This window comes from Electrona antarctica (assembly GCF_951216825.1).
Source record: "Electrona antarctica genome assembly, chromosome: 21".
NCBI classification, from domain to species: Eukaryota; Metazoa; Chordata; class Actinopteri; order Myctophiformes; family Myctophidae; genus Electrona; species Electrona antarctica.
In genome coordinates, this window is record NC_136802.1 from 15,387,690 (window position 1) to 15,400,183 (window position 12,494).

The 12,494-nt window shown below is 43.2% G+C and overlaps 1 protein-coding gene across 3 annotated transcripts in view; it reads right to left on the reverse strand.

Annotated features, from left to right (window-relative positions):
• The window catches only part of LOC306914457 (neural cell adhesion molecule 2-like), a 454,732-nt gene that overhangs the window by 22,618 nt on the left and 419,620 nt on the right, over window positions 1-12,494 (reverse strand). For all 3 annotated transcript variants that reach the window (XM_079491483.1, XM_079491484.1, XM_079491485.1), the window contains 3 exons: window positions 9,214-9,333; window positions 6,567-6,688; window positions 4,005-4,179 (listed from right to left, as the gene is read on the reverse strand). In XM_079491483.1, coding sequence (XP_079347609.1) covers window positions 4,005-4,179; window positions 6,567-6,688; window positions 9,214-9,333 — 417 coding nt within the window. The remainder of the gene's footprint in view (window positions 1-4,004; window positions 4,180-6,566; window positions 6,689-9,213; window positions 9,334-12,494) is intronic.

The window sequence follows — 12,494 nt, forward strand, 5'->3', positions numbered from 1 at the left end:
GCTTGTAGATCGGCTATTTTCAAATGGACATAATGTACTGCACATAGGGCTGAATACCAATTCAGCCTGTACGTTTTGTAATAATAGGCCTAATCAAAATCTACAAAGTAACAAAGTAACTACAGTTTTCAAATAATTGTAGTACTTAATATTAGCCTCTGAGATGTAGTGGAGTAGAAGTAAAAGTAATGGAAATTGGAAATACTTCTGTAAAGTAAAAGCACCTCAAAAAAGTACCAGTACTTGAATAAATGTATTTTGTTACTTTCCATCACTGTGACAATACGTCAGTGCTGCTGCGCTCATGAATACAGCGTTAGGCAAGCCGACATGTTCGACATCCTACGCACGCCAGGCGAGGGACACTACAATCTTCTCGAAACATTTCACGACAATCGAGGTCAAAGCTACGGGACGAACAATCATTATTCATTGTAGGCTCGTCCTGGGGCTTTTTATGCACTGGTGTTGTTGTCATTTGACTTGTTCCAAAAATAAATAAATAAAGAAGCCGGAGCAGAGCAGTGTGCAAGCGTCTAAGGGCCGCCAGAACGGCATTCCCGCTGTGTTTTGAATTGACATCGGCATGGCGCCACATATTATGGGGACGGCACGCTGATGCCAATTCCCCCGCACAGCGTTTGAGCAAAAGAGATGTCCATCTGCCTGGTGCCTGTGGAACTATTAACCCAAATGTCTTCTCAATCCTAAGAGTTTTCTATATTATTTTTGCTGTATCTTTTTGCTATACCAGTGGTTCTCAAGTCAAGGACGCCACCAAAATTCTATGTATTTAAATAAAGTGTAAATACAATTCAAACTATTTTGTTCCAGGGACCCCCCAGAAGCAAAAAATTGCTTTAAAAATATACCGTATATATTCAAAAGATTTGCACACATTTTCATGATTTTTCAAAAATAGCAGATCTACAAGCTCATAGTGCTCCACAAAGTGACAAGCTATGAGCTTGTACTATCTGCTATTTTTGAATAGCCAACCAATGTGCTCTTAATAGCTACAATCTAAAATGACAAAGATTCTGTCCCGGTTTTAACGAGTTAAGCCCGGTTTAAGCTTGGACGCAAATATGACATGTTGTGAACTTGTAGATCGGCTATTTTTAGCGCACTATAGAGCGTCACTGTCCCGCCCCCTTTCATGACGACGTACGCCAGGCCCAGGAAATAATTCCCAATGCATTTTTCCCATAGACATTTCAAAAAGTATTTATTTAAAGACCTTTTAAGCGTCGTACAAGGCCAACTCGAGTCATGGCAAATCATGACAATAAATACAATATTTTGTGCCGTTTCTGCCGTTTTCTTCTTCTTTCTAATTATTTGTTCGGCCCGAAAATTTTTGTTTGTTGTCATGATTTCTCACAACTCGAGTTGGCTTTTATTTGTACGACGCTTAAAAGGTCTTTAAATAAATACTTTTTGAAATGTCTATGAGGAAAATGAACGGGGAATCATTTCCTGGGCCCTGGTAGGGGGCGGGACTGCAACGCTCTATAGTGCTCACTCACTGACTGGTGATGAGATACAATGGGTATGGTTCCACTTTCGGCCAGCAGGTGGCCTTATTGTCTATAGCAAGACACACACACACACACACACACACACACACACACACACACACACACACACACACACACACACACACACACACACACACACACACACACACACACACACACACACACACACACACACACACACACACACACACACACACACACACACACACACACACACACACACACACACACACAGAAGTCTTGTTTATCAAAACCTAAATTAAAAGGTCTTTCAGCATGTTTGAGTTGTGATGCTCATCCAAGGACGTAATTCATTCTTTGCTGGGTTCATAGTAACCATTTTCATTGTGTTTTCTTTCATTTCGTTTTTTCCCCCCTTGCATTTAAAAGTGATTTCCTCTTGAGTGACTGTCAGTCTTGCCCTGTCTTCGGATACTTCTGTAATGTACTTCTACTTATACTCCATCCATTTTTTTATTTTTATTTTATCATTTTTTTTTGTGGCTTTTGCCTTTATTTTATATATTTTATGGAGGGACAGACAGTAGGCTGACAGGAAATGGGGAGAGAGATGGGGGGAAGACATGCAGTAAAGGCCGTCGGGATCGGGAGTCGAACCCGCGGCACACTGCCAGACTGGATTACCAGCCAAGGTGCCTGGACCACTGAGCCATGGCCCAGGCCACTCCATCCATTTCTTGGTTCTTTATATTGTACTTCTAATTCACTTCATGTCAGAGGCAAATATTGAATTTTTACTCCACTACAATTGACAGCTTTAGCTACTTTGCATATTTAAATAAAGCTTCCCAGCGGCAGATAAAACTATTAAAATGACTATGAAGTTGATGAACACATTAACCAGTTAAACCCTATAGTTGAACGGAATCCCTCAAGGCTGTATTGTAGGCCCTTTCCTGTGGTCTCTCTTCACTAAATATCCTCACCAAAAACAACAATGTAGTACACGCCACTGGTACACGCCTGTAGATATTGTTTTTGCCAAATCTTTGCCAAGGAATAGGGATAGGAGGACACGGGGGGCTGCAGGGGACATGAAAGCTTGTAGATTTTTTGCTTCTATTGTTTGACCAGATTTTATATAGTATAGTTTGATGACTTTTTTCTTTAGGTATTAAAATGGTGTTACAAAAGTCCTTAAAATGCCCCCCCCACACACACACACACACACACACACCCCCCAGAGAGGTGATGGCCGATTGATGTGCTGTTGTTCACCTGTGATGTGAATGTGAGTCGTTTGTACCAGTGTCAAATAAAATGTTGAACGATCGAGGCTATGAAACAGCAGTGACTGCGTGAGGTTAGATGATCCACACTATAGTGCATTTGTGTAATGTTGTGTCTCCCTCTGTTATGTATTTTGTTTGTCATTAATGTTTTGTGTGTGTGGCTGCAGCAGGGGTGAAAGCCCAAGACAAATGTTCCTTGTGGACAATAAAGTTTACCTTGACCTTGACATGGGGTTGGTGAGGTGTTGTTCATACCTGTGATGTGGGGTTGGGGAGGTGTTGTTCATACCTGTGATGTGGGGGAGGTGTTGTTCATACCTGTGATGTGGGGTTGGTGAAGTGTTGATCATATCATACCTGTGAAGTAGGGCTTTCACTTCTAGTGATTTTTACTAGTTGCCTAGTTTACTAGTCGACTAGTTGTGTAAAAACAAAACTGCCTTTTTTTCTGTCTTTTCATTCTAGCCAAGTAAGTTGAGCCTCATTTTGCCAGCAACAGTCACATATTTGTACATTTAAAAACTGTGTAAGTTGGTGACTATAATCTAACATTCTAGCTGAACTTTAGGTCTACAAAAATCAAAAAAATATAATAAATAAGAATAAAGCTTTCTTTTCTTTGTTTTCCTTATCAACTAGTCAACTAGTACCAGCAAGGTCAACTAGTGGATTTACTAGTTGACTAGTTGCTTAAAGCCCTGTGTGATGTGGGGTTGGGGAGGTGTTGTTCATACCTGTGACGTGGGGTTGGGGAGGTGTTGTTCATACCTGTGACGTGGGGTTGGGGAGGTGTTGTTCATACCTGTGACCTGGGGTTGGTGAGGTGTTGTTCATACCTGTGATGTGGGGTTGGGGAGGTGTTGTTCATACCTGTGATGTGGGGTTGGTGAGGTGTTGTTCATACCTGTGACGTGGGGTTGGTGAGGTGTTGTTCATACCTGTGACGTGGGGTTGGGGAGGTGTTGTTCATACCTGTGATGTGGGGTTGGGGAGGTGTTGTTCATACCTGTGATGTGGGGTTGGTGAGGTGTTGTTCATACCTGTGACGTGGGGTTGGTGAGGTGTTGTTCATACCTGTGACGTGGGGTTGGTGAGGTGTTGTTCATACCTGTGATGTGGGGTTGGGGAGGTGTTGTTCATACCTGTGATGTGGGGTTGGGGAGGTGTTGTTCATACCTGTGATGTGGGGTTGGGGAGGTGTTGTTCATACCTGTGATGTGGGGTTGGTGAGGCATGAAGAACTGGTAGAAGGTGGGCTCCGACAGGCCCTTGACGTTGCGCGCCGTGATCTCCACCTCGTAGCGCGTGTTCCACCGCAGCGGCTGCAGCATGGCGAAGTCGTCGGCGCCCGGCACCAGCTTGGTCATCCACTGTTCCTCCTTATCCTGAGAGAGAGAGAGAGCGAAAGAGTGTGAGAGGGCGGAGAGAGAGAGAAAATCAGAAACCCTCCTGTTAGGTGCTTTTGAAAGCATGTCAAATGCACCCATGCAGCCATGCAGCCACGCGCGCACACACACACACACACAAGTAAAAGTACACTGTACAAGCCCTCCTCCCTTAGCCTGGCTAATAAGCCAGACTCAAATCACACTGTCGTGTGGTATTTGAGTCTGGAGATGCTGTGTATCGATCTTGTTTCCTGGGGGGCGGGTTCAAACATTTTCTCTTTGACGCAATTGGTCAGAGCTACTGTCAGTCAAAGGTCTCAAGCATTGAACGTCACTGTACCAAAGCCCGCCCATATTGCATACCGTGTCCCGATTGGCCACACCAGTTCTCTGGTGTAGGAAATGGGCATACAATTGAGCCTCTCCAGACCGTAATCCGCCGGCAGGCACATTTTTTTTTGCCAACGGCTGATTCGGTCTGGCTTATTAGCCAGGCTACTCCTCCCTAGCCTGTGTGTGTGTGTCTGTGTGTTAGGCTGTGCGACACTGACACTTGGTGGTGAACAAAGGCTATAATGCTATTTTCGTGCTCGGACACATTTTCGTGCTCGGACACAGGGACCCTATAGGAGTAGGAGTGGTTGCACCACTCAAAAAATACCAAAAGATTTTACTTAAGTAGCCTATACATTACTTAACCCGGCATAGACCTGAGGCGCAGCAAATGGCTCTCTGATTATCAGCGATCCGGGGTGCGATGGAGATGAATATTCTGTGACTACTACAAAGATAAGCAAATACGAAACAAGCCTGGCACTGGGTGGTAATTTAGGTAGGCTATTTAATTTGGCAGTGAATGAGTTAATGGAGTACTTAACTAGAGTACATTACACCACTGCCCGTGGGATACGTGAGTGCATTTCAGTATGAATGCCGTCGCATGTACCGTATGTGTGCGTGCGCACGCGTGTGTGTGTAGAGTGTATGTGTGTGTGTGCATGCGCCCACACATTCCACACACCACCCCTGTGTCCTGCACATGCAGGGTACACAAGTGTTGTGTACCGTCTGTTTATAGCATGTGCTTTAATTGCCCTTGACGCGTGTGCCATCATATGATGTCATTGATGTGTCCATAACCGTCTTTCATGTGAGGATACGAGACACACTGATTATTGGGTTATGGACGATTGGTCTGACCGTCCTCTCCTGTATGGCCTTCAAAGAGCCTTGCTGGGGAGTCATGTCCCTACCACGGTCCCGGTGTTGATCTGGACAGCACATTTTTATTTAGATTTACTTTTAGTGTTTTGAATAAAACTCCATTTAGTTTTAGTCATGTTTTTTGTCATCTGAAATGTTTTACTTTGTCTAGTTTTAGTTGAAAATATCACAATATCACACACTAAATTTGCAGTTGATTGTGTCGTCAAAATGTGTCACTTGGAAATAAAATAGTCCATGTCCATTTATGCCCAAATCCAAGTTTTCACAGTGTTACCTCTGATCTCAGAGTCCCACTGCGGTCCCGTGGTCAAAATCATCTCGCACATATGCGCTCATATGTTTTAACAGAGCCAGTAAAGCACTGTTTAAAATAAATGGCTGAATGATTAAGCATCTAACTTGTAAAATTAAGTAATGTTATAGCTATTGTTTATAATTGTAATTGCTTGTACAGTTGGAAATATCCTACCAATGTCATATGACACATCGTTGATGTAAGCTTTACAAAATGTATTATTTATTAGTTTTATAGCTATATGCATTTTAGGAGTGACTACATCATTATGTTTAGATGCCTGTCAGCTGGTCAGACAAGGCTGCCCCGCTTATCTACGACAGAAAAACGGGCGTAGACAAAGCCTACGACAGCTACCGACCAGACGTGAGTTTTGGCGTAGGGAACGTCATAGTCCAAAGTCACGCTGGAATGATGAATGCCGAAAATTGCGGTGACGGCCATTTATTTATTTGGTGTAAATCACGTTGATGTTTATAAATGAGGCCCTCAGAGTTATTATGGCGGTCCTTCAGTGGCCTTGTGGTTAGAGTGTCCACCCTGAGACTGGGAGGTCGGGGTTCAATCCCCGGCCGGGTCATACCAAAGACTCTAAAAATGGGACCCAGTGCCTCCCTGCTTGACACTCAGCATCAAGGGTTGGATTGGGGGTAAGTCCCTGCGACATACTAGCGTCATGTCCAGGGGGTGTACTTGTACATCAAGCTGCCTCACGTTAACAGAAACAGGAGATAGGCTCCTGCCCTATGGGCCTCATGGCTCGGCAAGGCTACTTACCTTCAAATGCCCCTCTCACATTCAGGCTGCCCAACAATGCATTCCAAATATTAAAAAGGCGAAAGTGGTGCTGGGCGATACTCACCGTCTTGTATTTGACTATGTACTCAATGATGGGCATCCCTCCGTCGTCCTGTTTGACCAGACCCAGGCGGTAGGCCTTGCCCATCCCTCTCTGTCCGTGGACGGCTGGGGGGCTCGGTTCTCCTGGGGAAGGCATGCAGGGGGAGACCACGTTTAGGACAGTGTGGATCTCAGTTGCCTTAATTGTGCTTACAATTTACAATTTAGGCATTTAGCAGACGCTCTTAATCCAGAGCGACTTACATTTAGGCAAGAACAAAAGTATGTGAATACATCACATATATAAAATGCATTTATCAAGAAACATGCGTAAGCTAAGAACGTAACTAGAACATATCTATATAATGACGCTATACATATTAACTATACATATATACTATACTATGCTATACATATGTTCTATGATGTGCTATGACTACATACAATGCAATTATTGTGCTGTCTACATGACATGCTATAAGTCTGTTTCAAATGCTATCTAAGTCTAAAAAGTGCTATCTAAGGGGGTAGGATAAGTGCTATGGGCCATGATGGAGTCTGAAAAGGTGGGTCTTCAGACTACGGCGGAAGATTGGGAGTGATGCTGCAGTTCTGATTGCAACGGGGAGTGCATTCCACAGTTTTGGGGCCAGAAGGGAGAAGAGTTTGGGACGTGTGGAGCATAGATATTAAGAAATAGATGCCTCATTTGCCGCTGCAGTTCATTGGAGCGACGTGTATCCCAATGAAGGCGGAAGTGCAGTGCTGAAGGCTTTTTTTTTTTTTTTTAAACAAATCTTTATAACAGTCATACATTACAATACAAAACAAGACAAACAAACAAACACAAACAACAAAGTTATTAACAATACAACATCAGAGCCAGGGGGATTAGATTACTAACAGAAAACATTAAAGAGTGAACACAAAGCAACAGTTCTCCGCAGCTTTATTATTTAGAAGTGCTGAAGGCATTTGCTGAAGGCGACTCCTCCATGTCTCTCGCTGTCACTCAAGTGACTACTGGCCAATCACAGCGCGTCTTTTCCGGGACTTATGTTACGCACGCGGAAGCTTGACAAGCTTCCGCTTTGCTTCCGCTATTCTTCGCAAGGAATGTCGGGAAAATAGTGCCTTCAATTTTGACACACGCCTCAGAGCCGGAAGGGGCGTCTATGTATATATGTCTATGGTGTGGAGCGTTGCTTTGACTGTATTTCAGACTTTTCATTCAAGGCAGGTTTCTCTGTTGTCCAACAGCAAGGAGAGTGCATGTGTACATATTGGAAATCCTTTATTTCAAAGTAACAGAGTATGATTTACTATATTGCAGTATTGATACTTTTAACAAACTCAAATGTGAGTTATTAATTATTATCCACTTACTGGATGCATGCGAGCTGGGTTCATGTGGTTAATTAACTTTTGATGTAAAGTCTGAGCTTTGCATTCCAGTCACTGCAGTGAATACAGAGTGCTGGCATTCTTGATATAATAACAATATTATGGTAATATAATTATGGTAGGATTTTGTTTTTGTTTATAGCATTTATGCGTTACAAAGCACTCCACATCAGAGAAACTAGTGAGGACAAACAAGTCCATGTCAAATGTGGGCCGCGGTGCCAAATACTGCAATTAAAATACCGCTGACAGCAGTATTTAATTTTTATTTCTTTTATTTTTTATGTTGACTCTTTAGTCTTTAATTAAATTGCTGTTGTTCCAGCACTGTGCTTATTTTCAGCCTGGGAAGAAAGAGAACAAAGTGTGGTATCAAGTGGTGTCAGTTCAGCTACTGCATGACAACGGTTCTGGTAGGAAAACCAAATTAAATATGAAAACCCTCTTTGCTACTAAACACATTTATATTGATAAGGCCACATTCAAATATATTTTTGAGGTTTTTTTTTTTTGGTTTGTATGTTTGTCATTATAATGCTTATATTTGTATTAACCCATTTTGACCTGAGATCAGATTCTATAAAATGTTTTCTGAAAAAGCTATGTTTCGTCGTTTTTCAATTTTTCAAAAATAGCAGACCTACAAGCTCGTAGCACGCCACTCGGTGGCGCGCTATGAGCTTGTAGATCTGCTACTTTCTGCTCATTTTACACTTGCAGGCGCAGCCATCTTACATCATCGCGATATCATAACATAACATCATATGCCGATTTGCTCAGTGACAGACAAAACAAACATTAAACTCTGTTCATTGTTAATGGCATTCAATGTTTGTGTTGGTGACAAAACAAACATTAAACTCTGTCCATTGTCAATGGCGTTTTTAATGTCTGTCTAGACAAGACAAACATTAAACCTAGGAGTAGCATCCCTCAAAACTACTTGAGTAAAAGTACTAAAGTATGGTATAAAAATGTACTTAAAGTACCAAAAGTATAAAGTACTCATTATGCAGAATGTCCCATTTCACAAGTTCAGAATGTATACAAATCTTTCGAAAATAGTAGATCTACAAGCTCACAATGTGTCACATTGGGGGTTGGTCTTACGGATGGGTAGCTTCTGGAAGGCCTCTGACTGTGGCTGGACTTAATCCCCTGGCCCTTGATCAGGGTGTGTGTGTGTGTGTGTGTGTGTGTGTGTGTGTGTGTGTGTGTGTGTGTGTGTGTGTGTGTGTGATCGTGCGTGCGTTTTGGGGTCTTACGGATGGGTAGCGTCTGGAAGGCCTCCGTGTGGCTGAACTCTCCCCGTCCCTTCCCGTTGACGGCGGCCACCCGGACCTCGTACGTGACGTTTGGCTCCAGACCCGTGAGCACCACCGTCGCTGCATGGTGACAGGAAACAGGACGTTTCAAGCAAGACTCGCCATCTCTGGTTTATACCTCCCGTATCGGCGGGAAGTGGGCAGACCCGATATTGGACCTGTTCGTCACAAGCCAGAAGTCACACAATATTGCCAAGATTTTCGTACAAAAGTGGCTTCTTTTTTTTCAGAGAGACAAATCAGTAGAAAATCTATACTTTATTATGGACCTTTCTAGCAACACACACGGGATCTAGACTATTATTATTATTATAGCAACCGTATAGGTCGCGTTTATTATATGAAAACCTGCATTTCCAGTCAGTCAGTCAGTGCGTCGTGTCACGCCTCGTGACATCACACCTCGTGACACGTCACGCCACCATATATGCATTTAGCACTATTCCTTCTGGGGCAGAAGAGCTTATTTAGCGTTACCAGTATTTCCAATATTCAAGTATAATAATGAAGAACTAGAAAAAGTGCCCTTCTGGGCACAGGTCTCCACCAGGAGGATAGGACTGTGTGAGATGTTTGGCAAAATGTTTAGGAGTAATATAAACATTTTTTGTTTATTTTTTTTCAACAATTTTCTTCATTTTGTTGAGGAAATGCAGAGCCAGATCACTCATAGCATGAGGATAGAATTCTGGATGAGCAGGACATGTGCAGCATTTCGTACAAAACGGGCCACTCCTGAAAACTTTGGAAGGCAATGTTAGCCAATCAGTGTAGAATCTGAGAAATCCAACAGACTCGTCTTGATCACATGACTACAGAGATCATGTGTACCGATTTGCGTGACATTTGGATGAAATCTGTGCGACTAACATAAGCAATGTGTTTTGCAGAAATCGGCCTCATGGTGACGCTATAACCGGCAGATGTGGAGGGATGCAGGGACAATGTTTTTCCATGGCCTCTAGGGAGTGCGCATACATAAGTTGTATACAGATCGATGCAGTTATAGCTAAAAACAGGAATTGGCCTGTTATAGCGCCACCTTGAGGCTGATTTGGGTAAGAAATGAGTGGCATGTCGTCCTCGGCCTAGTGGAAATGTGCGTGTATAATTTCACGGAAATTGCACACTGTTTGTGATTTGTGGCATTTTGTTCGAAACGGACCAATCATGTGAGCTTTGGAAGGCAATCTTAGCCAATCAGGATGGAAGATGGGAAATGGTGCAGATCCGTGTTGATCACATGATACACTAGATAGTGTATACCGAATTGTGTGATGTATGGATAAAATGTGTACGAGTAATCTACAGAAATGTGTTTTGCCTAAATCGGCCTCATGGTGGCGCTATAACAGGCCGTTGAGGAATATTTGGGGCAGAGGTTCGTCGTTGGCATCCAGGGAGTGTGTGTGCAAAGTTTGGCATGGATCGGGCCAACGGTGGCAGAGATTAGCTGGTAACAGACGGACGGAAGGAAGGACGGACGCGCACACACACACACGGACGGAGTGCAAAACATACTCTCTCCCCATGCCTTCGGCCTGGTGGAGACAATTATCATCTGAATACAATGGCGGTCCTTCTTTATTCGTGCCGTAGACGGAGGAATACAGCAGAAGGGGAGATTGCCCTGTTGCTGTGTGGCCAAAATAAATAAATAATAATAATAATAATGTTTATAACAGAATCCAATCTTGATTATTTCCTGTAAAACAAAATGCTTACATCAGCACCAATCCACTGTCAACCAATAATATCCTTGACATTCACCCATCACACAATCTTCTAGAAGATTCATTATCTGAACACTAGAGGGCGATGCTGTATGCTGTTTGCAGGGTCCAACTTTCAAATTATCTAATTCATCAACAACATTTTTAAAATCCCTAGGACCCTATATGTTGTGGTTCCGAAGTGACCTCCAGCCAGGTGGGTCATTGTAGCTCATACCCCAAAGCGGTGTCTGGTAGCACTCAAAGCGGTTCAATCCTAGTCGTGCGTAGCGAGCCTTCAATCAGCCTTTGCAAAGCATATTGCCCCAGGCAGATTGAGTCTGGTGTCACTCAATTGTGGGCGTGTCTCGGCGGACCAGCAGTAGTGGAGGCTATAACCAACCAGGGCGCAGCATGGCTGTAAGCACACTTGGGCGTCAAGGTGCGGCAAAAAGCCGCTCGTGGCATTTCCATCCACCAGCTGGTTTTTAGACAGCTGGTGGATTGGAAATTAAGCTCCACCAATGCGGCCAGATTCCCGGAAAAGCTTGCCCCCGTGGCCGCGTACAAGCTTCATTTTCCATCCACCAGCTGTCTAAAAAACCAGGAAGAGACGCACGCCTGCCACGAGCGGCATTTGTCATCTTTGTGATGCTAAAGTGTGCCTGCACTGTATGTGTGTGACGTATAGTGAGCTGCGCTGCTCTGATTGGTTGTAGGTCTAACCTACAATCTTTTTGTAACCATCCCTTGGAAAAAAATCATAACCAGACAAATATCCTGCAGTGATATTAGTATGGCTACGCGAGGCTAGTTCAATCCTGCCCCCGATTGCTGTTGAGCTCTCCGCTGCCTTCCCATCGTACTTCACTTGGAAATAGTTCACAATCAGGAAGTTAGATACCCATGAAAATCCATTTCAAACTCTACATAAGAGCAGCAGACAGGTTAGAGAAGCAGATAAGAGAAGACAAAATGACATCAAGATAACGCCTTTCTTATCATGAAGAGATAAGAGAAGCTGCCTGGAAATCAGAAGGTCCCGGTCGGGTTCGTGCCCCCGATCATCAGTGTTGATTACGACAGCAAATCTTGATTTAGTTTTAGTCTTTTGAATAACATTTATGTTTGAGTCAGTTTGCGTCAATTTGAGTCATATTTTAGTCATCTGAAAAGTTTTAGTTGTAGTCTAGTCTTAGTCGACTAAATACCATAAGATTATTAGTCGACTATATCTACAGAATTATTTTGTCGACTCTCTCTCTCTCTCTCTATATATATATATATATATATATAGGCGACCTTGATGGTGTCATAATGCCTGATTTTACAGTTGGTTGCATGCTAAAAACAACAACGCGTCACAACGTTTCCCGCGCGTTGTGAGCTTGTAGATCTGCCATTGTCAGAGTGCTACCCAACACAAAATGACTTCTCTTATAGTTCTATTGGATCTCTTCTCCACTAGTCCCTCCCTAACATGTTAGTCTCCATTTTTTATCTTGTTGA